At 37.1% G+C, this 27,897-nt stretch overlaps 2 protein-coding genes across 2 annotated transcripts; both read left to right on the top strand.

The window, feature by feature from the left end:
• The first annotated feature begins 567 nt into the window (after positions 1–567).
• Positions 568–7,496, top strand: LOC132650987 (vomeronasal type-2 receptor 26-like). The gene is made up of 2 exons (XM_060376313.1): positions 568–1,147; positions 6,467–7,496. Exons 1-2 carry the CDS (start codon positions 927–929, stop codon positions 6,765–6,767), a joined length of 522 nt encoding a protein of 173 aa, XP_060232296.1. The 5' UTR covers positions 568–926; the 3' UTR covers positions 6,768–7,496.
• Positions 7,497–15,678: 8,182 nt separating this feature from the next.
• Positions 15,679–24,498, top strand: LOC132650988 (vomeronasal type-2 receptor 116-like; the record flags this gene model as incomplete). Its single annotated transcript, XM_060376314.1, has 2 exons — positions 15,679–15,793; positions 23,633–24,498. Coding segments are annotated over 2 exons (981 nt in total), but the record flags the coding sequence as incomplete, so codon positions are not given.
• Positions 24,499–27,897: the final 3,399 nt, after the last annotated feature.

Below are 27,897 nucleotides of genomic sequence, written 5' to 3'. Positions count from 1 at the left end.
GACTTAAATTGACTATGAGAAGCTTGCCCCCTCTTTTGGTCATGTATTATTCTGAATTAGGTGCCAGACATCCAGGAGGAGGTCTGAATGCAAAAGCTGAGTTGAGAACCCTGAACCCAGGTGTCCTGCATATGGCTGAGTCACTACTATTTACTTTCTTGGTCAAAACCCCACGTCAAAGTATGACTGAATTCTCCCTCTCCACCCCCCCACCCCCTGTCCCTCCTCAAGTCCACTAAGGACGTCCTCCTCCTCTACTATATTACTGTAGCTTATCAGATCTCATCAAAACTGTCTGGATCTACTTTCCCTGTTGCTTAATTTAGCCACCTTGAATGATGGAAGTGACCAAAGAGCTATCAAAGTGAACAAAGCATGACTGCCCCTGCTCCCCTTCTTAGGAGAAATCAAATGTTCAAACTACTTTCACAACAGCAATCCAAAACAAACAAGCTGTTTTTGGATGACCTACAATTTTGTCTGGGACTCTGGTGCTCTCCAAAGTCACTGTGGACCATGATGAAATCATACAGGTTGTTGAAAAAAGAACCAAACATGTTTTTCACCCACATGGAGGAACCAGGTGCAAAGCCTCAGGGCTATGGGATTCCAAGAGTACATGGATGTGAGGAACAGAACAATAAAAAGACAGAAACTTCAGGGCAAGTCTGGCTACAGTGACCGAAATATCTCAGCACTGTGACCCTCAGTTTTCTGGACTTTGCTACAGTGAGTGAGCTGGCCTATCATGAGAACCTTTGGTTATGCAAAGACTGAGAGCCTGAAGCAACAGTAGGAAACAGCTGCAGCATACAAAGTCTTCTCTGACATTGTTGAGGTCTGAGCCTGTTGCAGGACATAAGCCAACAATCTCCTTGGATCCTCCTCGATGCAGGGGACTGTTTCTCTGTAGTGAAGAGCCTGACATGCCCCTTCCTTTGCTTTGCTTCAGCCTCCTCCTGAAACCTGTGTATACATCAACAGAGATATTTCTGATCCATTGTGGTTATTATGGAAAGACCAACACCTACATGGAGGCAGATGTTAACCTTGCTACATTTATTCCCATTTCCATTCCACTTGATCTATCCCAAAATGACCAGAACTTTTTTGACACAGAACCAAGTCTACGATGGAATTTCGACCTGTGAGTACTTGCTTGAATGTGCTATGGTTGTTCTGGTTAAAAGATAGTACTAGATGACCTGCTAAACACATGTAATTCCATTAAGAATAATGAACTAGATACAGAACAATGTGAAAAATAGTTTCACATTTTTTCTGCTTCATTGTGCCTCTGAAAACATTTCAACTTCTCTTTGTTATGTTTCCATTCAGAAAGAAATCAGGGATAGAAAAAAAGAACGACTTTTGTGTCTCTCCATGGTGTGATTCCATGGCGAGACTTACATATTTTTAACACACTGACTTTAATATGTCAAGATAAGTTTCCATTCTTCTCAGGTCTATCTGGCCATCTAAATGTCTTATGTTTGTATATCTGTTTCTTTCCAGAGACTTGGAGAGTTTCTGCTCTAGTGAACTTGAATATCCCTATGTGCTCAGTAGAAATCTTAGACTCTCCAATTTCACGTGTTCTGGCTTTACTATCTTTAAAGTATCTCAGAGTTTAGACACTGTGGTCATACTTATCACTTATTTGATCATCACTGATATTGTAATAAAGCGTTCTGAAATCCATGTCATTTATGCCCATATTCTGTTCTCTGCTTAATTAGTTTTGCTGGAAACCCAGTGTTGTCTGATTTGACTGGTGGTTTTATGATTTTAATTTACAACATTTCTATCTGTCTTTCTCCTCCTTCACAATCTCAGTGTTAACTTATGATTTGTCTTTTATGCTACACAGTCTTTTCTGTGTACAGCTGTTTGTTCTATCCCTCATCCAAGTTCTCATGGAGACTTCTGATTCTTATCTCGATGCCCAGTTGAATTCATTGCTTGGTTCTGTTTTCTTTTCTGTTGTTCATCTCTTTACTTTCTGAAATATATATCTGCCACTTTATCTCTCTGAGAAACTGTATTGTAGGTTGTTGGTTATTTATGATAATGTGGAGGAATCATTAGGCTTTTTTATATTCCTGTTTTTCAGTTGATGCTATAATTGGTACATATGTTCATTTGAACATCAGTGTTGGGAATAGGGTGGTCCTTTGCTGAAAAGTACCTTCTTGAAACTTCAATGCCTATTTCCTCTCAGATTAGGAAACAAACATACTAGACTAAAGTCCTGGTACTTTTACTGTTATAGAGTACTTGAATAGAAAAAAAAAACAATGACCAAGGATGTCTAATTTATTCTGGAAGTAAAGAACTCTTAAGAATGCTTTCACAAGATAGAGAAACCATAGTTCAGTAGCCCACTGCAGCAAGAGAGAGAAGGAATCCCAACACAGGAGGAAGAAAAGAGCCCATTCTCAGAGATGGATAAAAGACAGAAAAGACTGAATCGTTAATTGACCGGTCTTAATCTAGATTCTGTTTGAGCTATGATAGGTGGATCAAGTCTCAACTCCTTGAAGATTAAATCATAGTTGTTTAAAGTTTACACAGAGATATACAAGTTTTAAATATATTAACATGACCACAATCTATAATCTACACTGAAATTCTCACTGTAGGAAAAACAGGTAACACGTGTCTGTAAACAGTTGGAGTAGACTGATGCTTTACAGATCAGATTGGGCACCAAATAAGGATGGTTCTGGGCTAAAAAACAAACAGCCTTTCCACTCTCTGAAGATTTAAAGACAGATAAGATTTCAGCACAATGAGAAGCATTGAACTATATCTTCAGCAGGAATGAAATGACATTAAAAATTTTGGTCCTGTAACTATAAGAAGACTAGCCAGTGCTTTCACCTGGTGCTTTTCATAGCATATCATTACTCCACTGATTAATATTTTAAAATTATGAAATATTAAACTCATTAAGTCTCATTTTCACATACTTTAAACCACTTTCTCAGACATTTACAACTTGCATTTACATACATTAAATAACTTTCTTAGACATTCAAAATTTCCATCAACTTTAAGATATTTGTTTCCCCCATCCATGCATTTACCAGGAGACAGATTGACAAGCAAGTTCTTTTAAATGAAAGAATCATAAAATGTAAACTGTTAGGTATTAGTAGATTCATTTTGAATCTCATTTAAATCTAATTTTGTGAGATTGGATGTTTCAGTGTGAAGCCAGCAAGATAATGCCTTCTTCAGCAGGGGATCTAGATATCTGTAGAAAAGAACAAAGCCTGGCTTTCATGCATGATATGGACTAACCATGCAGCTGCAGCCTTGTTCAGGGGAGCTGTATAAAGTTTCATAAACTCTGCTAAAATTCTATGGTGACAACATGCTCTGAACATGACAAGAGATCTGAGAGGGGTAAATTTGAGCAGGAAGTATAATCCAATTGGCCTCTATAACAGTCAAAATGACAGAGACTTACTGGAAACCTGGGCACCAAGTCTGGGATCCTCCATGCTGTTCTCAAAGACTTTGTAGGGAACAGAGGTTGACAGTCTTTGGATGCCACACAAAACAACATTGTCTTCAGCTGCCACACAAGGCATCATGAAAACTAAACATCAGACTTGTGAGGCCTTTGCTTTTTATTTTTTTATGGAGCAGGAACTTGGAAAAGTAACCTACCTTGGTCAGGCAGAGTAGAGCATTTAACTCAACAGTGTCCAAAGGTTAGGCAGGGATTTATTGTTAGGTGAAGCATGTGGCAATTCATGGTTCAGTCGTCATCATCATCACAGTTGAAATATGATCAAAGGAAAGGCCATTTCTGCATATCTTAGCAACCAACTCCAGATGTCTGGCAAAGAAATAATTTTCATTACATTCCTTAAATCCGTACTCAGCAGAACTCTCTGAGGGCTTTGAGGGAGAACATCTAGCTTATTATCGTATTTTTCACTGGAATATTTTTTATTGATTAATTACATTTCCATCTTAGTCATAGGCCCCACTCTTTTCTCCTCCCAATCCTACTCTCTCTCCCATATCCTCCTCCACTCTTCTGCCCCCTACCTACACACCCCAGCCCCTGTAGTCTTATGATGATTGAGTTTGTGTTACTCCCCTGTGGTCAGTTAGATAAGTTCTATCAGGGTAAAGTGATAAACAAACATACAATATAATCCATGTCCACTCCATTAACTAGTGTGCCCACATAAAACCTAATCAGCACATCAGCTACTTATATGTAGAGGAGCTAGGTTGAGACCCTGTATTGTGCTTGGTGGGTGCATCAGACTTCTTAGAACCCTCTGGGGCCTGGTTGATTGACCCTGATTATCTTCTTGTGACGTTCCTGTCACACAAATATAAATGAATAAATATACAGACATAACCAACTGAATCGATTCTTTAGTCTTTAGTATTGCTTTCATGTGATTGGAAAAACATAAGCCCTCAGCTCAAATGGAAAAAAAAGATAGAATTTCTTCTATAAATTTGAGAGTCTGTGAACACAATTTAGGTTATCACAAATTCCATGATACAATGTGGAAGCAGCTTCATGAATTTTCATAGTAACAGCATATATAAAGAAAACTATAAATCCAATAAAGCACTGGAAACCTCAGAGAGGATGTTGACAGTAAAATGGAGCAAGTTATCATATAGGCCCAAGATGGCTATGTGATGTCATTCTTGTCTTTTAGATTGGCAAAAGCTAGGAATGTGCTGGGTTACTACATTCTAAAATTATTTTATTCATCATCTCAGCTATAGCATATCTAGATAGATAGAAAGATAGATAGATAGATAGATAGATAGATAGATAGATGATAGATAGAGATGCAGATGCAGATACAGATATAGATATAGGCATCATCTTAACCATAACTTGTCCAAGAAATGGCTACTCAGGGTGCTACAGGTAGCCTGGGCTATGTTAATGAACCTCTCAAACTACAACATTGCAATCTCTCCACATCAATGAATTTTTTATAGCCAGTTTTTGTAGACACAGCTCTGTCCAGGAGTTCTCATTGATACATGCATACATTCCTACAGTTCAATATTTAGTATGAGATAATCCTTAAGGAAGACAAATTCTCTTTCTCTATGTTGTTGCTAATTCCCTGCTTTTGCCCAATAGATTCTTTCTTAACAGAACATCTAGCCACAGATCCCAGACTAATGTGGTACAACCAAATGGAATTTCTTTCTGGTGATGGCAGGTCAGAAAGCAGAATCCTTCCTTCAGTAGAACCCAGTGGATTTCAGGCTAATAATTTCTGTTAGCTCCCTCTGTTAGGGTCACCCAGATTCTTATATACTAAATGTTTGAAACAAGCTTCTGAGGACCCAACCCCAAGCACTGAAGGCTATGTGTGACACAGTTCAACTCACCTACCTGCAACAAAGTACCACTTTCTCCCATTATGAGCACTTTTGTACTGTCTTAATGTATTTTGGGTTTTCCTCTTTTTTATATGTTATTTTAAATTACTTTTTCCCCCTGCTTTACCTAGAAAACTCTACTCATTCATTTAATTTGCAAGCTTAGAGAAACACCTTTCCTTTACTAATTTTTAAATACTTTTTGAGTTTTTGTAAAGATTTAATAAAGTTTACATTATGTTTATGAGTGTTTTGCCTACATATTTTTGTGTGTACCACTTGTATGCAGTGTCCCTTCAGAGGCCAGTGGAGGACATGGATCCTCTAGAACTGGTGATACACACTGTTGGAACCTAAAACTGGCTACTGTGACTTGAATAAGGGTCCTCCACAAGAGCAGCAACTAGTCATAACATATCAGTCATTTTTCAAACCCAAGAACACTATTTTGCACATACTTATTTATTCTTATTTCATTTATTCGAGAGCTCACCTTCTTATATATGTGTGAATACCACAGGTGTCCTTGGTGACCAAAGATGCCAGAAAGGATCTTGTGAATTGGAGTTAAACATGTTTCCAAGGCCACCCTGTGGGCACTGAGAACTGATACTAGCTTTTATTCAAAGGGGTCTATACCACAAAGAGACAATTTAACACTAGGAATGCACATAAACTTGTTAGAATTTTCAAAAGTGAGTATGACATTAAATCATTACAAAAGAAAAGGTTGTGAAGCTCTTACTTATTATATTCCTAGTGAACACCTTAGTGACTCTTCTATAACCCAGGGCTTCCATGAGCTGAAATGTCATAAGCACCTAAGTATTCAGTAGTCATAAGATACAAAGAAGTGATATTTTACGCACACAATGAACACCAAAAAATATTAGAAACAGTTAAATTTCTGAGAGTTTAGGAGCCATTCCATGACGTTCCTGACTTGTCAGGGGCTTATTCACACAAGATTTACATGTAACAGGAAAAGTCAAAGGCTAGGACCTCTAGAGTCCTGTATTTGATAAAGACTTTTTGAGAAAAATGTACTGACAATACCCATCCTTCTAACCCTCGGGTTTAGACTGAAATGGAGAAACTATCAATATTTGCTGACCTTATACTTTGCCATTGAAGAGATCAACAAGGACTCAAACCTGCTTCCCAATATGACCTTGGGTTTTCACATCTACAATGCCTTTAATTCTAACAAAATGACCTTGGAGGGCCCTCTGATGTGGCTGTCTGGAAGAAGTGAGTATATCCCTAACTACAAGTGCAACACTCAACACAAAGCTCTAGGAATCATTTCAGGAAAAAAGCCGGAATTTTCTGCTGCAATTGAAACACTTTCAGAGCTCTACAATGTCCCACAAGTAAGTTAGAAACATATTTTTAAGCACAACCACATCTTACACATGACTGAAATAAACAAACCAACAAAAGAGCAATAACAGAAGAAACAAAAGAAAACAGAAAAGTGGATTATGTTTACTGTAGGCAGATTTCAAATAGTAGTGAACAAATTATTTTGATTTAGCAATAGTTAACAGATGACAGAGTGTGGTGAAAACCATGGACAGCAAATTCTCGAAATTTCCAAGCAGATCATTTAGTAGTATCCATGATCTCCAAAAAATGGATGATGTACTGTAGATACTCAGTCTGCATTTGATAATAAGTCAAATTCTACAGCAAAGATTCCTAACTGCCCAATCTAGCATATAAACATCTCAAAATTCCTACAATTGTCAATATCTGACATATGGAAAAAGAAAGTCCAGGACATGTAACTAAGTTTGGAACAATGTTTAATGCCATCACTGATGAAAATCTTTCAAGGAATTAATGATCTCATTCAGGAAAGTAGATCTTAGAATAGCAGCCACAGAGACCAACCACTTAGCTGTATCATCACAAATGACTCTTGCCAGGCTACACTGAAGAAATGCATCTGTCATCAGGCATTACTACAAACAAAAAATACTTGGTGACAACAAGAATCAGCAATAATCAAGATTAAAAAACCCACATGGTAACTCTCATTGTTATCACTCAGTTAAACAATTCATCAATGTATTTTAAGCTAAGTTAATAAAAATAAAAGACAATAATTTTCATCTGTCTGAGATTTGTCTGTATCAAATCTAACTAGAGGGATGATACAATAAACCCTGGCAATGGGGCCCCAGGTCATCACAACTTGCACCATTTTAACTTAGGAAACTGAATCTCTAAAAACTTTGTTAGTCTCTTTCTGTATTTGCTTTTATAAAGGTGAAGGTTCTCTGAAATATGGTGTTATGTGATTAATGTTAATGCTTTCTGCAGTTTTCTCTACATCAGGTACTCTTTTGCATTGTTAATGCAACAAGAGAGATCTTTCGTGCCTTTCAAAGCCAGTGAACAGCTTATTGTTTACTTCTTGGCTACTGCAGACACCTTAGTAACTTTGGATCCTATGGTATTTGTAAAAGACTATTCCACCACATAATTTAGGGACAAGCTAATCTCACAGAAGACATTCTCCTTAACAGTATTCAGTCCTTTAATCTTCATATTTGAATAATGAAGTCACTTCCTCACACAGGGTGATGATTCCAAATACCTGAAACTCAGAATCACTTTTTTTCTTTGCTTCCTCAGGTCACATATGGACCATTTGATTCCATGCTTAGTGACAAAGATACATTCCCATTTCTTTATCAGATGTCTACTAAAGACAGAGGTCTAGCCCAAGGGCTAATCTCTTTATTACTCCACTTTGGCTGGAAGTGGGTGGGGCTCATTGTTTCTGATGATCAGAGAGGACGGGAGTTTCTCTCTGACCTGAAAGTAATGATGGTGTCAGAAGATATCTGTGTGGCTTTTGCAGAAAAACTCCCAGAGAATTGGAATGAAAATGTAAAATATGATTATGGTTTGCTGAACTTGAAACAACATACAGGAGTAAATGTGAATTTATTCTATGGTGATATGGATGACTTGCTGTTCTTCTGTGTAAACATGCGTATCTTTATCACCAGAAAGAGGGTGTGGATCTTTGCAAAGCCACACTCGACATACTTAGAGTCTATACTAAATGAAAAGCATGTTTTGATAAACCTATTCAGTGGAAGCTTCTCATTTTTAAAAAAGAGAACTATCCCTGGCTTCAAGCACTTTCTTGAGGCCCTTACACCCTCCCATTACCCAGGAGATGTTTACTTCTCTAAGTTCTGGATTGACAATTTTAATTGTTCACCTCCTGCTTCAGGATGTGGAAATCATAAACCTTGTCCAGTGAATATTTCCCTAAAGACTAAGGATAAAATAAATGATATGATGACTATTTCTGAGCCAAGCTATTCCATATGGAGTGCAGTGTATGCAGTGGCCCATGCCCTGCATAAAATGCTATTGAGCAAAACTGAAATGGAATCTAAAGAAGACAAAAACACAGACTGGCTTCTACCATGGCAGGTAAGCCTCACTCATAAGCAGGGGAAGGTGAGAATCTTACATTATTAGTAAGTAATTTGCTGTGGTCAAGCCAATAAAACATTTTCATCTTATAATTGAAAGTATAAGTTAAAATGGAAAATGGTTTAAGTTTCTCTCCATTTAGTCTGAGGTTGGCTATAGGCTTGCTGTATTTTTGTCTTTACTATGTTTCAGAATGTGCCTTGTATCCCTGATCTATCCAAGACTTAGTTAAACATGAGTGGGTATTGGATTTTGTCAAATGCTTTTTTGGCATCTAAGAAGATGATCATGTGGTCTTTCTCCTTCAGTTTGTTTATATGATTGATTACAATGATGGATTTCTGTATATTGAACCTGCATTCCTGGGATTAAAACTACTTGGTCATGGTGGATGATATCTCTTATGTGTTTTGGGTTTGAGTTTGCAATTATTTTGTTGAGTATTTTTGCATCAATGTTCTTAAGAGAGATAGGTCTGAAGTTCTCTATTTGTTGGGTCTTCATGAGGTTTAGGTATCAAGGTGACTGTGGCTTCATAAAATTAGTTTGGTAAAGTTCATTCTGCTTTTCATTTGTGGAATAGTTTGAAAAGAATTGGAGTTAGCTCTTTTTAATGTCTGTAAAATTCTTCACTGAAACCCTCTGGCCCTGGACTTTTTTGTAAGGGATACTTTTGAGACTGCTTATATTTCTTTGGGGCATATAGAGTTCTATATTTAATCTATTTACCCAATCTTGATTTAATTTTGGTAAATGGAATCTATCAAGAAAATTGTCCATTTCATTTAGAACTTCAGATTTTGTGGCATATAGGCTTTTGTAGTAGACGTAATGATTGTTTGGATTTCCTCAGTATCTGTTGTTATGTCCCCTTTATCTTTTCTGATTTTGCTGATTTCGACAGTTTCTCTCTGCCTTTTAGTTAGTTTGCCTAAGGATATGTCTATCTTGTTGATTTTTCTCAAAGAACCAGCTTTGGGTCTCTTTGATTCTTTGAATTGTTTTCTTTGTTTCTAATTCATTGATTACAGCTCTGAGTTTGATTATTTCCATTTCTCTACTCCTTTTGGGCGTGTCTGCTAGTTTTCCCCCCAGGGATTTTAGGTGTGTCATTAAGTTGCTTGTATGAGATGTCTCAAACTTCTTTCTGGCAGCACTTTGTACTATGAACTTCCTCTTGGCACTGCTTTCATTTTGTCCCATAAGATTTTATTACTATTGTTCTGTAGTACAACTTGAAGTCAGGTATGGAAATGCCTCCAGAAGTTCTTTTATTATACAAAAAGTTTTAGCTATTCTGTTGTGTGTGTGTGTGTGTGTGTTCCATATGAAGGTGAAAATTGTTCTTTCAAGGTCTGTGAAGAATTGTGTTGGTATTTTGATAGTAATTGCATTGAACCTGTAGATTGCTTTTAGTAGGACTGTCATTTTTACTATGTTAATTTGACCAATCCATGCGCATGGGTGATATTTCCATCTTCTGATGTCTTTTTCAGTTTCTTTTTTCAGAGATGTGAAGTTCTTGTCACAGAGGTCTTTCTCTTGCTTGGATAGTTACCCCAAGATATATTATATTACTTCTGGATATTGTGATGTATGCTGTTTTCCTAATTTTTTATAAGCCCATTTATCATTTATAGTCATGTGGACTACTGATTTTATATGTTAATTTTATAACTTATAAAATTCTTTTTAGCACTGCTTTCATTGTGTCCCAGAAGTTTAGGCATGTTGCCCCCTTCATTTTCTTTCTTTCTTTCTTTCTTTCTTTCTTTCTTTCTTTCTTTCTTTCTTTCTTTCTTTCTTTATCTATTTATTGCCACATGTTTTATAAATGAAGAAACATCCATGAATTCATCCATCCAGTCAGTCAGTGGACATTCATCAAGCATCTGTCTGTTCATGCTGCAATGCCCTGTGGCTCTGCACACCCAAAGAAAGGATGCTGTCCTTGCTTCTAAGAGCTTGAAATTGGGTCACATCCCTCACTGTCACTGTTTCCTGAAAGGCCAATGTCTGATCTAATAATGAAGATGTGTCCTTAGAGTCTTCTGTGAGAATGTCATTTTAAATGCAGGCGGATGTTTTTTTTTGTTTTTTTTTTATCAGTTACATTTTATTAACTCTGTATCCCAGCCGTGTCCCGATCCCTCATTCCCTCCCAGTCCCTCCCTCCCTCCCTCCCTCATCTCCACCGTGCCCCTTTCCAAGTCCACTGATGGGGGGGACCTCCTCCCCATTCATCTGATCCTGTTTTATCAGGTATCTTCAGGACTGGCTGCAAAGCCCTCCTCTGTGGCCTAACAGGACTGCTCCTCCCTTCGGGGGTGGGGAGACCAAAGAGCCAGTCATCGAGTTCCTGTTAGAAATAGTCCCTGTTCCCCTCACTTTGGGAAACCAATTGGTTACTGAGCTACCACAGGCTACATCTGAGTGGAGGTTCTAGGTTATATCCATACATGGTTCTTGGTAGAATGTTAGTCTCAGAAAAGACCCTGTGCCCAGATATATTTGGTCCTTGTGGAGCTCCTATCCTTTCCCCATCAGACTAACTCCCCTTCTTTCTTATGATTCCCTGTACTCTGCCAAAGGTTTGGTCATGAGTCTTTGCTTTGAAAACACTGCTAGTTAGAGTCTTTCAGATGCGCTCAGTAGACTCCTGTCATACGTTCAATGCACATCCCATCTGTCTTTCTAAATGAGGATTGATCATCTTACCCCATGTCCGCTCAATTGATTATCTTTTTTAGGTGTATAGATTTCATTATGTTTATCATATCTTATAGGTCTATATAAGTGAGTATATCCCATGTTTGTCTTTCTCCTTCTGGGATATTTCACTAACCCTTTATCTGACAGAGGACTAATATCCAGTATATACAAAGAACTAAAGAAGCTGAAAAGCAGCAATCCAAGTAATCCAATTAAAAAAATGGGGAACAGAGCTAAACAGAGAATTCTCGACAGAGGAATATCGAATGGCAGAAAAACACTTAAAGAAATGCTCATCCTCATTAGCCATCAGGGAAATGTAAATCAAAACGACCCTGAGATATCACCTTACGCCCATCAGAATGGCCAAGATGAAAAACTCAAGCGATAACACATGCTGGAGAGGTTGTGGAGAAAGGGGAACCCTGCTCCACTGCTGGTGGGAATGTAAACTGGTACAACCACTCTGGAAAGCTATCTGGCGCTTTCTAAGACAAATAGGAATAGTGCTTCCTCCAGACCCAGCTATACCACTGCTAGGTATATACCCAAAGTTTGTTCAAGTACACAAAAAGGACACTTGCTCAACCATGTTTATAGCAGCTCTATTTGTAATAGCCAGAACCTGGAAACAACCCAGATGTCCATCAACGGTGGAATGGGTACAGAAATTGTGGTATTTTTATACAATGGAATACTACTCAGCAATCAAAAAGGAGGAAATCATGAAATTTGCAGGCAAATGGTGGGATCTAGAAAAGATCATTCTGAGTGAAATAGCCCCTTCATTTTCATTGAATTCTTGAAATTCTTTAATTTATTTCTTCCCTGACTCAGTGGCCACTGAGTTTTTCAGTTTCCATGAGTTTTTTTTTTTTTGTTTTGTTTGTTTGTTTGTTTTGTTTTTTTAGGTTTTCTCTTGTTTCCATTGTTATTGATATCTAGCTTTAATCCTTGGTGGTCTGATAAGATAAAAAGGTTATTTCAACTTTATTGTACCTTTTGAGGCTCACTCTCTGTCCAAGTCAATGGGCAATTTTGGAGAAGCTTCTGTAAGTTGCTAAAAAGAAGGTATATTCTTTTTCTCTGGGTAAAAATTCTATATATGTCTGTTAAATCTATTTGATCTGTGCATATGTTAGTGTAATTGTTTCTCTATTTTCTGTCTTCATGACCTGTATTTTAGTGAGTGTGGGGTTTTGAAGTCTCCCTCTATTACTGTGGCTGTATTAGTGTATAATTTAAGCTTCAGTAATGTTACTTTTACAAATGTAGGTGCCCTTGTATTTGGAGCAAAATATTCAAAATTTAGGCATCATCTTGGTGTATTTTTTTCTATTTTATGTATCCTTTTGCTATGATATGTGTCCTCTCATATCTGTTTTGAATAAATTCAGTTAAAAGATCATTTTATTAGATATTACGATGGCTTCTTTCAACTTTCATCTTGGGTCAGTTTCCTTGAAAAACCTATTTCCATCCCTTTACTCTGAGGTAATGTCTTCCTTTGTTTTTAAGATTTTTTTGTATGTAGCAAATTGATAAGTCCTGTTTTATGCATCCACTGTGTTAGTCTGTGTTTTTTTATTGAGGGACTGTGTCTATAGATGTTGAATGATACTAATGATTAATGATTGCTAGTGCCTGTTATTTTGATTTTTAAGATTGCAGCAAGTTTTTGTGTTTCTGTTCGTTTGGTTTTGCAGCAGCGGTGTTATTTATTTTCTGTGTTTCTCTGGGTGTTGTTTACTTTCTTTGGTTGGGCTTTTCCTTCTAGTATCTTCTTTACAGTTGTGAAGCATAGACACTGGCATTTTCTAGTCCACAGCATGACCTCTCACTTGCTGTGAAGTCACTACAGTCAAATCCTTAGTAACCATGTACACTGGGTGTTGCCATTTTGGATCCTCTTCAAATCTACATCTTCTAAATGGAAATATTATTTTCTGGTCCTGGAGAAAAACACAGGGCTTTTTTTCAACTAAGGACATGCTACACACTATAGTATCTTGCATCTCATAGACAATATTTCTACTTGTGTTCAGTAGCTTTTGCATTATTTCTATGGGGAATAATTTTAATCTCTCTAAACAACTGGGAAGACAAATAAACAAACTAAGCACTTTCAAAAAGAAAGCCATGTTAGAGAAAGGGAAAATGAAATTTTCTTTGAAGTCAGCCAGTAATCTGTGTGGGCCACTCATATCATATGATGTCTTTCTTCAGCTTCATCCATTTCTGAGAAAAATTAAATTTATAAATGCTGCTGGAGATGAAATAAGCTTTGATGAGAACAGGAATATTAGGGAAACGTATGACATACAAAACTTTATTGCATATAGTTTTCGAAATGCATTATTACTTAAAGTGGGAGAGTTTATCTTCAAGAGTACACAAGATCAAGGCTTTTTCATCAATGAAGTTCTGATTCAATGGCCAAGCAACTACAAACAGGTCTGGAAATTTTTCAGTATTTAATATGAAGGGAATTATTTGTAAAAAAATTATAAAAAATGATTGTGTAATGATTCTTTAACCTATTAAAATAATTGTGAAATTTTAATTCTTAGCTCTATTGTGACTGTGAGCTTGTGTGTGGATGTTCATGCACATGAGCACGTGTGCTTCTTAAGTCCACAGTAAGCTGTGGTTATCTTCTTCAGTTGCTGTCAACTTTATTTTTATCTGTGTGAAACCCGTACTTTCTGATTTTGCTGAAAACAGTGGCCAGCATTACCTAGGTTCTCTCTCTGTCTTCATGATCATAAAGTTTGGATTACAGGCCTATTTTTCTGCACCCAGCTTGTGTTCCATCCTTTCATCATGATCAAATTCACATTTTCCTGCTTATGTGGCAAGCATGTTAAATACTACAACATTTCTTTAGTTCTGTTTGATGACTTTAAATCAGAAATAAACCAATATTTCAGAATTACATTTATGTATATATACATAAATACACATACAAATGCATACATAAGGTCAGTTAATTCCTTAGCTAGAATTAGACGAATTGAATTTAAACGTTTGTGTTTGTTCATAATGCAATGAATGAATAATTGAGAGCTCATGGTTATATGGTGGTATGTATGAGTGTTTCTATATGTAAACATGCACATGCACAGAAACTTATGAAATTTTCTCATATGTTAATTATACAGGCTAGCTGATGCTCAAGCATTCTTCCATTCACACAACTTATGTTCAAGCATATCAATAATTCCACAATGTTGTGAGGTAGCATAAACAATAAATTATGGATTTGGACACAAGACATTTCTGTAAACAATGCATATGAGCTTCCCAAAATGTGTGTCAGTTACTGAACTCATATTTCAGTGCAAGAGCTGTATGCACTCTTAACAGCTGATCCAGTTATCCAGAAACACATTTCTGTTAATATGTACATATTAGACAGAAACTGAATCCAAACCAAGGCAGAAAAGAGGTCTAAGATAGAAATATTTCCTGTCCTACAAAATTTCTAATATATAACAAATTAAAATTGCATTATAATTTTATTAGTTATGTGATTATCTAAGAATGCAACTACTGAAATCCCATTTGATGACTACACTAACGTTTGAAAAGAAAGGCAAAGAACAATCACTAACATTGGGAGTCAAGGGTAAAAGTCACAGTAACATATTATAATTCACCAATGGCAAAACCATTTTCATGACAAAATTAAACTTCCTTTTGCAGCTGAATCAGAGTGCATGGGTGTTACTACAAGACTGGAAATATAAAGGTAGAAACAAGTGTGCCTGGAGGCAAGTATGATTGGATTCTTGTCTTAAAAACCAACTGTTCCAAAATTCATACAATAAAATGAGTTCTGGCTGGCTGCATCACAGAAGAGAATATGATGATGCTCTATACATTTCACACAGGCTAGGCAGTATTGAGTCATGGTTTGGTCATATAAAGGGATGTTGAACATTTAGTATTGAAAAGCATAGTAAGTTTAAATCTCCATTCTACATTCCCACATTAAAACCTCAGAGTTCCTCATAAACAAATACAACTTTCATAGGTTATGTGTATTTAGCCTAAACTATTTTAAACTGATGTTCAATAGCATGACCAGATTTTCTGTGTTGCTTTCAGACTCCTCAATCTGTATGTACACAGAGCTGTGGTCCAGGATTCTGGAAAGTTCTACAAAAAGACAGACCGGTCTGCTGTTTTTCTTGTGCATTTTGTCCAGAGCAGCACATTTCCAACCAGACAGGTAGAAAAATAATACTTTTACTCAAAATGTTTGGGAATGCAGAGGGGGAAAGTTAAGAAGTGACTTTGGTGTCATAATGTAGTGCTGTTCCCTATGTCTCTAACATTCATCCCTTAAACCATTATTAATCATTGCTGAAGCCACATAATGTGTGAAGTTTAGAGTAGCAATTCTCATGCTAATGTGTCATATGCTCGCTACTTTTAAAAACCTGCCTTTTGGTGCATGGAAGTGCCATCTTAGCTCTTGCAGTGTACCAGCTCTTGCAGTGTTCCCCATTAAATATGAGATCTCCAGTTGTCCAGGATCTATTTGTATTTCTGTGTTTAACAAGCCTAATGATTCTTGCCTCAAAGTAACTCCAGGAAAACTACGTCTGATTGTTTCTGAATGTACAAGAAACTGAACTGCATTTACAACACAGTTGTCATTTTCAGTATCAACAATAGAAAAAAAGCAAGTCTTTGTAAATGAAAACATGGCTGCCTGTTTAGTGTTGTGGTCAACTGTGTGATAACATATATAAGTAACATCATATGGAATGAGCAGGTTGCATTGTTATATACAAACACACACACAAAGACACAAAAATATTTAATAAGAAAAGAGGCTATGTATTTGAGAGTGAATAAATATAAGGTGGGTCCAGGAGAAAATTTAGAGAAATGAAAAAGAAGAAGCATAGTCAGGTAATTATCTTATTTTTAAAATGAAAATTTTTACAAGAAAATAAAAAGTCAGAAGGAAAATACATTAATATAATGACGAGAATAAACTATTTATTATATTAAAAAGGCCAATCCTTAGACAACCATAATACAAGCAGAATTTTTTATGTATTATTGCAAATGATCAAATGTTGAAAATTAATTCTAAGATCTAAAGCTATCATGGGTTAAATTCCTTGCAGAGTGACACATGACTTCAATCCCTATGTTAAAAAGATATGGAGTGAGCAGGCAGCCTTACCTTGTCCCTGATTTCAGTGAAATAATGAAGCTTACATAGGTCATGAATCAAATACCTAATAGAAGTCCTCAATTGGGATTGATTTGAGTTTCTCTCTGTTTAGGTTAATGTTTTCTGTAGGGTTGCTGTATATTGACTTTACTATGTTTAGGTATGTGATCTGTGTCCCTGATCTCTCCAAAATTTTATACATGAATAGGCGTTGGATTTTTGGCTTCTATGGACATGATCATGGAATTCTTACCCTTCTGTTTGTTTATGTGGTGTATTAAATTTATGGATTTCTATAGACTGGACCACTCCTGCATACCTGGGATAAAGCTTATGGGACAGTGGTGGATGATATCTTTTATGTGTTCTTGTACTTAGTTTGCAAGTATTTTACTGAGGTTTTTGTGTCAGTGTTCATTTGGGAAATTGGTCTGAAGTTCATGTCTTTCTTGGGTCTTGACTGTGATGTGACTGCATCTTCATAGAATCAATTTGTTAATGTTCCTTCTGTTTCTTTTTGTGGGATAGTTTGAAGAGTATTGGTATTTACTCTTATTTGAAGGTCTGATCAAATTCTGAGCTGAAACCATCTGGCCCTGGGTATTTTGGATGGGGACTTTTGATGACTTCCTCTCTTTCCTTATGGAAGATAGGATGTTTTATTTACCTGATCTTGACTTAACTTTGGTAAGTAGAATCTATCACGAAAATTGTCCATTTTATATAGATATTAAATTTTTGTGATGTATACACTTTTGAAGTAAGACCTAATGATTCCTTCGATTTCTGTACTTCTATCATTCTTTTCCTTTTTTATTTTGTTCATTTGGATAGTGTCTTTCTGCCTTTTAGTTACTTTGGCTAAGAGGTTGTCTCTTTGTTTGATATTCTCAAAGAACCAGCTCTTGGTTTTGTTGATTCATTGAATCATTTCATTTATAGTATGTTGATTTCAGCACTGATTTTTATTATTTCCAGACCTCTACTCCTCTTGGCCCTGTCTACATCTTGTTTTATTCTAGGTCTTTCAGTTGTGTCATTAGATTGCTTGTAAGAGATGTCTCAAATTCCTATACGAAGGCACTTAGTGCTATGAATTTTTCTCTTAGCACTGCTTTCATTGTGTTCCATAAGTTTGGGCATGTTGTGCTTTAATTTTTATTGAATTCTAGGAAATCTTTAAATACTTTCTTTATTTCTTCCATGACACCTGTCATTGAGTAGAGTTGTTTAGGTCCCATGTGTATGAGTAGGCATTTTGCTCTTTCTGTCATTGTTAAAGTACAGATTTAGAACATGGTTGTGTAATTGGATCCAAGGGATTATTTCAGTCTTATTGTATGTGTTAAGACTTGCTTTTTGCCTGAATTTATGTTCAATTTTGGAGAAAGTTCCTTGATTTGCAGAGAAGAAGGCATATTAGTGCCTGGGTGAAAATATTTGAGGACTTCTATTAGGTATTTGATTCATGACCTATGTAAGCTTCATTATTTCACTGTTTAGCTTCTGTGACAATGATCTGTCACTTGGTGAGAGTGAGGTAATGAACTTTACCATTATTACTGTGTTGTGACTGATGTGTGGTTGAAGTTTTAATAATGGTTCTTTTACAAATGCAGGTACCCTTCTATTTGGGGCATAGTTGTTCAAGATATTGTTGTCCTCATGGTGGGTTTTTCTGTAATGAGAATGAAGTATCCTTCACTTCTCTTTTGATTAATTTTGGTAGGAAGACTTTTTTATTAGATATTAAGATGATACTGCCACTTGCTCCTTGGGTCCATTTGATTGGAAAACCTTTTTCTAGCACTTTACTCCAAGGTAATGTCTATCTTTGGGGCTGAAGTGTGTTTATTGTATGCAGCAGAATGTTGGATCTTGTTTCCATAACTATTCTGTTAGCATGTGTCTTTTTATTAGATTGCTGATTCCATTGATGTTGAGAGATACTAGTCACCAATGAATATGAGCTCCATTTATTGTGGTGTTATTGTTGATAGTGTGTTTGTGTGCTTGTTTTCTTTTTATTTTTGTTCTGAAGTTATCTATATCATGTGTTTTGTGGGTGAGGTTGATCTTATTGGGTTGGAGTTTTCCTTCTAGTAGCTTCTCAAGGTCAGGGATAGTGCATAGACATTGGTTTAATTCAGTTTTGTCATGGAATATCTTCATTCCTCCATCTCTGTTGATTGTAAGTTTTGCTGAGTACAGTAGCCTGCTCTGGCATCTGTGGTCTCTTCACATCTACATGACATCCCCCAGGCCCTTCTGAGTTTCATAGCCTCTGTTGGAAAGTCGGGTGTGATTCTGATAAGTCTGCCTTTATATGTCACTTGATCTTTTTCGTTTGTGCTTTTGACATACTTTTCTTCGTTGTGTAGATTAATTGCTTTGATTATTTTATGGCAAGAAAATTTTCTGTTCTAGTCTATTTAGTGTACTGTAAGCCTCTTGTATGTTTAAGGTTATCTCTTTCTTAAGGTTGGAGAAATTTTCTTCTAAGATTTTATTAAAAATATATTCTGTACCTTGGAGCCTGGAATCATCTATTTAGTCTATTCCTATTGTTCTTAGGTTTCACATTTTCATGGAGTCCTTGAACTTTTCTTATTGTATGTTTTCTTTGAGAGATAGATCAGTTTCTTCAATTGTATCTTCAATGCCTGAGATTCTCTCCTTCATTTCTTATATTTTGTGGATGATGCTTATCTCTGTGGTACTTGATCTATTCTCTACGTAGTCCATCTCCAGGGTTTTTTGTTTGTTTCCTTATTGATTCAAATTCTGTTTTCAAGAATTGAATAATTTTAATAATTTCCTTCACCTGTTTAATTGTGGTTTCTTGTCTTTGATGGCCTCTCTTTGTTTGCCCTGTATTTCTTTGAAACATTTGTTCTTTTCCTTTTTATATGTCTCTAATAACTGCATAAACATATATTTAATGTGCTTTTTCTGTGTTTCAGCTGTATTAGAATATTCATTGCTCTTGGGGGTGGGTTCTGGTGGAGCCAGGATGTCCCAGTTTTTGTTGACTGCATTTCTATGCTGGCCTTTAGCCATCTGGTTGTCTGTAGCCTTACCTGTTTCTTCTTGGAAACTGCAGCAAAGACTGGATCTTCCTGTCTTTGGAGTTTAGAGTAGTATTCAGGAAGATGTCAAATGTGCAGTGGCTCAAGAATGGATACTGGCAGTTCAGATGCCAGCACCTTGAAGGGCAAAGCACATGGCAGCATATGGACACATAAACATGTAGGGACTGGTGAATTGAAGACAAGTGTGTGCATGCAATGGAACCATGAATTTTGGGGTGCAGGTACTGGTGCTTATCATTATCAAGGTGCAGGTGCCTCAAGTGGCATCCCTGGATTCCTCAGAATAAAGCTGGGCTGCCACTTGCAGGCCTGCCCCAAATGGTGCTCCCTGTACTCAGATTCCTCTGAGATTTTTCTTCTTGGATCTGGGATCCCTGTAATTTTATTGCTCACCTCGTGTCCACAGGATGACCAGTAGTACAGTGGCTTGGTGGCTTGGATGCTCTCCCAGAAATCCTGAAGCTGCTCTACAGGGAGCAGGAGGAATCTGAATTCTGGCTGCTAGAGCAAACTGTCCCTAGATATGGGGATCCAAACTCACTGGAATATGTGAAGGGGCAGGTGGCCCAAATTTTGCTACTCCTGACTCCGTGAGATGGCCACAGAGAGCCTGGATCAGATCAATTCCATTTTCTGGACGACCTGTCTAGAAAAGGAAGCAGCAAATTTGATGCTCTGGATCTAGCCACCTGTCCATACACTGGTCTCAGAATCTCTGAATCTCTGCCCCTCAGATATGGTGCACACTGGTCTCCACCATATTGGAGTCTCCTTGTTTTGATCTTTCATCATTTTCTTTTTTGGGTGGGAGCCTTTTCTGATCTTTTGAATTTACACTTGGGTCTGTTTAGTTCTATTTAGGTTGCTGAATTATTGTTGAATATATCTTTGAATAATGGTTGCTTGACTAAATCTAAAACATCCATCTCATGACCATTTTTAAGCTGACTAGAATATAGTATGTTTTAAAAATATTTCCTTAGAATAGTCTGAATTTCATTGAATTCTGTAGTAATGTTTTTTTTTCTGTAATTTCCTTTAATTTAAGTACTCAATTTTTTCCTTAATTCACTTGATATATAGGTTTGTCAATTTTCTTTATCTTCAGAAAGAGACAGCTCTTCCTTTGGTTAATTGTATGTATTGTTTTCTTTGTTTCTGTTTCACTCATTTCCATTACAATGTTATTATTTCTTTTTATTATATTATTAATTAATTTGTGTACTATCACAGCATCTGCTCACACCTCTCAGACCCTCCCTCTCACCTCACCTACCAACCTAATGTGGAACCCTCTTCCCTTTTTTTTTTTTAAAAAAAAGAAGTCCCCTATGGATATCAATCAGCCTTGGCATATAAAGTTGAAATAAGATTCAGCAGAACTTCTGTTATTGAGACTACACAAGGCAGTAAAATTAGGAGAAAAAGAGTCAGAGACAGCTTTGGTCTTTCTGTTATGTGTCCCCATAAGGACCAAGCTTCACAACTGTTATGTATGTGCAGAGATCCCATATCTGTCCCATGCATGCTCTATTGTTGGGAGTTCATTCTCTGTGAGCTTGTGCCAGGAGCGTTTCTGTGGGGCAATTCTGAGCATGGAAAAGAGAGGTCTTTGCCTACAGGGTGCTCCAGAGAGCAGATGAGGGGTCAGCGATGAGAGGAAGTTAGTCAGCTCAAGTGGTCAGGGTAATCTAGCAGCTGACGTCTAAAATTCAGACCTTTCTTTGTCTCTGACTTATTGTTGACAAGACTCTTCTTGTTTATACAAGTTTCACAGTGCGAACACAGATTAATGATTATACAAGTGGTACAGAATGGGTGTTTGATTTTTTTTATTATGCAGGAATAAAAGCTCAGTTACAATTTAAAAAGTACACACAGAACATATTTGATTATCATTATTAGCCCTATAACTCTTTAAATAATCTAAAGAATGTCTCCTTCAAAGAAAACACATTTAATATGTGAAAGTGTGCTTTTAGGCTGGGATTGTTTGCAGTATGAGTGCAGTCCAGAGAAACAGAAAATACTTTAACTGGTCTTTTTAGGCACAGCAAATACAAATAAATAGCTCCCTTTACTATATGTATCACCATCTATGCTACAAACTAGAAAAAGTTTATTTAAGTCAAACTATCTTATTTACTAAGTTTTATTCTGTCAGGAGTGTACCCTCTGTGACCTTCCATCTTTAAACTACATTTTCCAGGAGCTCTAAGCTTATAATAAAGGATCTTAAACCTATACATGAATCTCCAGGCCTCTCAGGGTAGTCACATTGCCTCTGTTTACCCTGCACCAATATACTGTTTAGGGGCATATACCCCAAAAAACTCCTGAAATAATGGCCTCAACTCTCTCTCTGCTTAACTCTGCTTAACAATCTCCAGGTCACAAAGATTTTAAAACAGTGGATAGATAAAGTTAAGTTTAGTATTATCATAAGGCTCAGGTCTCATTAGGGCTGGCTGCACTGTCTTCCTCTATGGCCTGGTAAGGCTGCTCCCTGTTAAGGGGAGGTGATCAAAGAGCCAGCCACTGAGTTTATGTCATAGGGAGTCCCTGGTCCCCTTACACTGCAGCCAGTCCTGATGAGAACTGATAGGCTAGGGTCAGTGGGAAGGGGAGGAGGACCTCCCTATCAGAAGACTTGGAGAGGGGCATGGGAGGAGATGAGCATGGGAAGGTGTAGAGGGAATGAGCAAGGGTGCTACAGCTAAGATACAAAGTGAAGAAACTATAATTAATTTAAAATGCCTAATTTAAAAAATGACTCAGACATAATTTCTCTGTAGAAAAAAAAAACAGAAATTGAATCTTAGTGCAGAAATACCCCAGTAATGCAAAACACACAAACACACACACACAAAAAAAAAAAAAAAAAAACAGAAGTTAAAAATAGAAGAACAATGATTGTAACAATCTGCTCAGCTTTGCTAGAATAGCACCAATAACTGTACCGGCTTCATGACTCTCAACAATTTCAGTGAATATGGCTTTGTCATTCTCCCTTTCTGATTTAACATTTTGTAGATTTATGGTATTTATGACATGTAGGTCATTTTTTAGTCTTAAGAATATTACTGTAAGAACAAGAGTGAAAATTAGAACAATTCCCAGGATTATTCTGGACTTAATAATGAAAATCAAAGAGTCCTCTCCTGAATCAAAGGATATCAAAGACTATAGAAATTTATTTGCAACTTCCACAGCTGAGATAGGTAAAGATTGGTCTGAGATTATATCGGGAGTTTGTTGATGCAAGTGTTGTATATTTATTGCCAAATCAGAAACTGTTCCATAGGTCATGGAGGTGGGACCTAAATTATTCCCATGTTACCTTAGAAAAATTATAGGAGTGGGATAACAAATATCCACTGAAACAGTGAATAACAAGAAAAATGAGAAGAACCCATGATGATGGAAACAAGGAAGTGCATTTTTATACATTGATGTCATCAAAACACAAAGTACACGTATTTAGAAACTCAAAGTGTAAAAAAATCATTTGAAGGCATACTTAACAGTATTACTTTATCTGAATATAAATAAAATAGTTTTCAGTGCCCCAAAGAAACAGTGATAAGCTGTTGAGCAGAAATCTTATTGTTAATTAAACAAGATAAACAATAGAAATGCAAATTGTAAAGAGTTCGTGTCCTTGGCAGTAAACAGGATGCAGAATATACCAGGGTACACACATCATTCGAAAGCACTTTAATGAATTAAATGTGCAATGAATAGATATTTATATAAGGTGAAATGTTGATCCAATTTCTCCACACAGATCAGCAGGAGTGCATCCCTTGCCCAAGTCAAGAGTACCCAAACCCTGAGAGAAACCACTGCCTGCCCAAGGCAGTGACCTTCCTTTCCTTTGAGGATCCTCTGGGCATTGCTCTGGCCTGCACAGCTCTGTGCTTCTCTATCAGCACAATTGCAGTTCTTGGGATCTTTCTCAAACACCAAGAATCAGCCATTGTTAAGGCCAATAACCGGACTCTCAGCTACATCCTGCTCACCTCCATCCTCCTCTGCTTCTTCTGCTCCTTTTTCTTCATTGGACGCCCAAACACAGTCTCCTGCATACTGCAACAAATAACATTTGCACTTGTGTTCACCTTGGCTCTTTCCACTGTTTTGGCAAAAACTATTACTGTAATTCTGGCTTTTAGGGTCATGAAGCCAGGAAGAACAATGAGAAGGTTGTTTGTCTCAGGCGCCTATAATACTGTCATTCCCATCTGTGTCCTGATCCAACTTATTCTTTCTGGAGTCTGGCTGGGAATCTCGCCTCCCTACATTGACTCAGATGAACACTCTGAACATGCTCATGTCATCATTTTATGCAACAAGGGCTCAGTTACTGCTTTCTATTGTGTGCTGGCTTACTTAGGGACCCTGGCTTTAGGCAGCTTCACTGTGGCTTTCCTGGTAAGGAACCTGCCTGACACATTCAATGAGGCCAAGTTCCTGACATTCAGCATGCTGGTCTTCCTCAGTGTCTGGGTCATCTTCATCCCTGTCTACCAGAGCACCAAGGGCAAAGCCGTCGTGGCTGTGGAGGTCTTCTCCATATTGGCCTCTAGTGCAGGGCTGCTGGGGTGCATCTTCTTCCCTAAGTGCTACATTATTATCTTAAGACCTGATAAAAACTCTTTGAGATTTATTAAAAACAAAAAATAGCAAATAAAAATGATCATTTTGATGTATTACTTTTCTTTTTTCTAATAAAACTCATTAGTATACTAAAATTAAATTATTTACCCACTTTTAAGTAACTTTTTCTTAAATGTATATTTAAACAAACATAAGAGCCCCTCACTTTGTCGAACAGTCACAGACATTCTATTTTAGAATAAAAGCTGCTGCTGAAAACACATTTTAGTAAGTTATGCATGTTATTTATTAATTTTTGGAAAATATACATATTCAAAATGTAGTTACATGAAAGTAATTGAGATAAACAGTATATGAACAAATACTTGTTTTCTTTGTTATTTTAGGGAGTATACAGGGCTTTGGGTGATATCTGAGGTTCTTTTATAGACCAAGCATGAAAATCAATTTCTGGAAAGGGGTTGGTGGTGTGTCTTTTAAACAGTTGAGCCATTCCAGAAATCAGAGTAGAGAATTTTCTAAACAGAAATTATAAATCTGCTGCCTGACTCTGCTCTCTTTTCCTTGACATACGTAAAAATGACTCGACATCCCACTCTACAAATACTTGTTCAGTCACCTTCGTTGCTATTCTGTTCACAATAGGTAGAAATGGAAACTCATAAATATGTTTATCATGATAAATATCATACATATAAATAGATGTAAGTAAAAAAAAAACAAACATAATTTAAGTAACCCATATCCAGAAGACAAATATATTTCATTCTCTACTCTGGGGCATCTAGCTCCAAATGTTGATTTGTGAGTATTCATCATGGAATAACTATAGAAACAAGAAGGCATGGTGGGTAAGCAATACAATGGCAGATACAATTGATCCGATTGAAATAAACCAGGGGAGGTACTATAATTATGAAGGAGGATAAATATAAAAAAAGGAAGTGGGTGAAATAATAGTAAATTTTTGAAAGAGTTTTAAGCAATCATACTGTGAATTATCTACATAAAATCCCTATAATACATGTAAGTCCATTCATGAATATAAACATGTTGCAATCTAGATATTTTCAATAATGCACACAGATAAGTATAGTTCACCACTGACCAAATTTTATGCTACTGCCATCTAACCTGAAAACTACAGTCCATTTCCAGCCTGAAAATATGTTTTTTGTTCGGTCTGAAATACCTGAAAATAACATGATACAGGAGGAACTAGGAAAATGAAGAGGAGCCATGGTAACTCCTGAAAGTTTAATTTCCACCAAGTGTCAGATTCTTGGAGCATAACTTTATAGTTATTCTCAAGTGCCTGCTTTTTCAACAATACATAAGACATTGAAGACATGGCATGCATGCTTGTGGGTGCTCGTGTTTCCCTTAACATTCACCATAGTCCACCAAAAGAGGAAAGTACATACCAATCCAGCCATACACCCTTCAGTCTCCAATGATAACCTGCATACAAGATTTGCTGGTGTGCTTGTGTCACGAATTTCATGGAAGTGACCAGTTAATATCTGGTTGGGTTTCAGGTGGCTCACTCCATGAAAAGGAACCTTGATCCAACATGGCTTGGGTGGCAGGGAACCTAAGTCTACACAGGCCAGGGACATCAGAGAAATGTAAATGCTATGGTTGTGCTAAAGGAGCAGCCATACTCACAGATCGGTGCCTTGCTCGGCCATCATAGAAAACTTCCTGCAGCAGATGGGAACAAATACAGAGACCCAAAACCAATTGATTCACAGTGAGAGGCCTTAGACCATTCCACCCTAAATGAGATGTCTCCAGCAATTCCCTCTCAAGGGCTCAAGGACCTCTGTGTGCAGAGTGTAAGCACCAGAGGGGATGAAGGACACGAGGGTAACAAGGTCTTTTAAACACAGCAGGACCAACACACATATGAATGCACCCTGACCCACAAGCTAGCTTTCTATCACATTCCCCTGTTGTGGCTACCTTGCCATGCCACAGGGGAAGAGGATGCACTGAGTCCTGATGCGACTTGATATGGTGGCATGGGTGGGTGAACACAGGGGAGGGTTGATCCCCTTCTCTGAGAGCCAGATAGGGGAAACAGGGAGTGTAGAACCAGGAGGAGAGGAGGGAGGGGTCTATGACAGGGATGTACAATGAATCAGTAAAAATTAAAATAATAATAATAATAATAATAAATGATGGGGCTGGAGAGACATCACATAGCTTAAGAGTGCAGGCTTCTCTTCCAAAGGTCCTGAGTTTGATTTCCAGCACCCATGTGGTGGCTCACAAACATCTATAGTGAGATCTGGTGCCCTTTTCTGGTATGCAGGCAGAATACTCTACAAATAATAAATTTTCAAAGAAAAAAATAATACACTATGGATCATCAATAAAGTTCCCCTCCCTCCAAAAAGAACACTCACTACCTCTTTAAATTATACTAATAATAAATTTTAAAGTTAGTTTTCTCCAAGGGGCCACAAACCAGACTAACCAGTTAGCCCCCTGAGCAGCAACAGATGGCAACAGAAAAAATCAAGGGCATATTTGTGGATTGTCAAGGCTACATGACAGAGTGACACATTTTAATATTTTATTAAAAGTGGGAGATATGTCATGCATATAAAGTTTGGAAATGTAAAAATGTGATAATTCCCCCCCCCCACGCAAACAGATAAATGTATCATTTGCTTCATTGTTCTCACTTTAGCAGCCCAACCCTGGAACCCTAGCATTCAGAAGGCTGAGACAGGAGGATCACAAGGATCACAAGGCTGGCTTAAAAGCTGCTGTTTACTCATCCATCCAGTTTGATCAGCTAAGGCAGCTTACAGCTTCCTAGTGGTCATAGGTAAGAAATAGTTATCATCCTGAAAACACAATGATAAATTTAATTCACCACATGGTGACGTGAGCTCTTGAGATGAACTCAGCAGTATTTGTTCAAACTTATGTGTGACCATAGTAAAGAATCATTAAGACATTTCTTAATGTCTTACACATTCATTTATGTTTAAGAAAATTTATGGAACATGAGCTAAAACAAAGTAGGACCAGGGTTGGGCTCATATGACAAGAACATTGGTTGTTCTTCCAAAGGTCCTGAGTTCAATTTCCAGCAACCACATGGTGGCTCACAACCATCTATAGTGAGATCTGGTGCCCTCTGGTGGCTTGCAGGTGTACATGTAGGCTGAACACTGTATAATGAATGAATGAATGAATAAATAAATAAATAAATAAATAAATAAATGGGTGGATGAATAAATAAATAAATAAATAAATAAATCGGAAGGAAGGAATGAAGAATGAATGAAATAATGATGGGACCACCAACAAATTAATACCATAAATTCCTTCTTAAAAATGTGTCTGGCAATGTGATCCTCCTGCCTCTGCCTCCTGACTGCTTACCCTACAGGTATGTTCGCTCATACACCTAGC

The sequence above is a fragment of the Meriones unguiculatus genome (genome assembly GCF_030254825.1).
Source record: "Meriones unguiculatus strain TT.TT164.6M chromosome 13 unlocalized genomic scaffold, Bangor_MerUng_6.1 Chr13_unordered_Scaffold_37, whole genome shotgun sequence".
Classification (NCBI taxonomy): domain Eukaryota; kingdom Metazoa; phylum Chordata; class Mammalia; order Rodentia; family Muridae; genus Meriones; species Meriones unguiculatus.
Note: the sequence above shows the minus strand (reverse complement) of the source record. Positions and strands in the feature narration are given on the sequence as shown.

Excerpts from the sequence above, each read along its gene's own strand:
- LOC132650987 (XM_060376313.1), top strand. The coding sequence starts at position 927 with ATGCCCCTTCCTTTGCTTTGCTTCAGCCTCCTCCTGAAACCTGTGTAT. Across the intron at positions 1,148-6,466 it reads CTACGATGGAATTTCGACCT|ACTGAAATGGAGAAACTATC; the intron begins GTGAGTACTTGC and ends CCTCGGGTTTAG.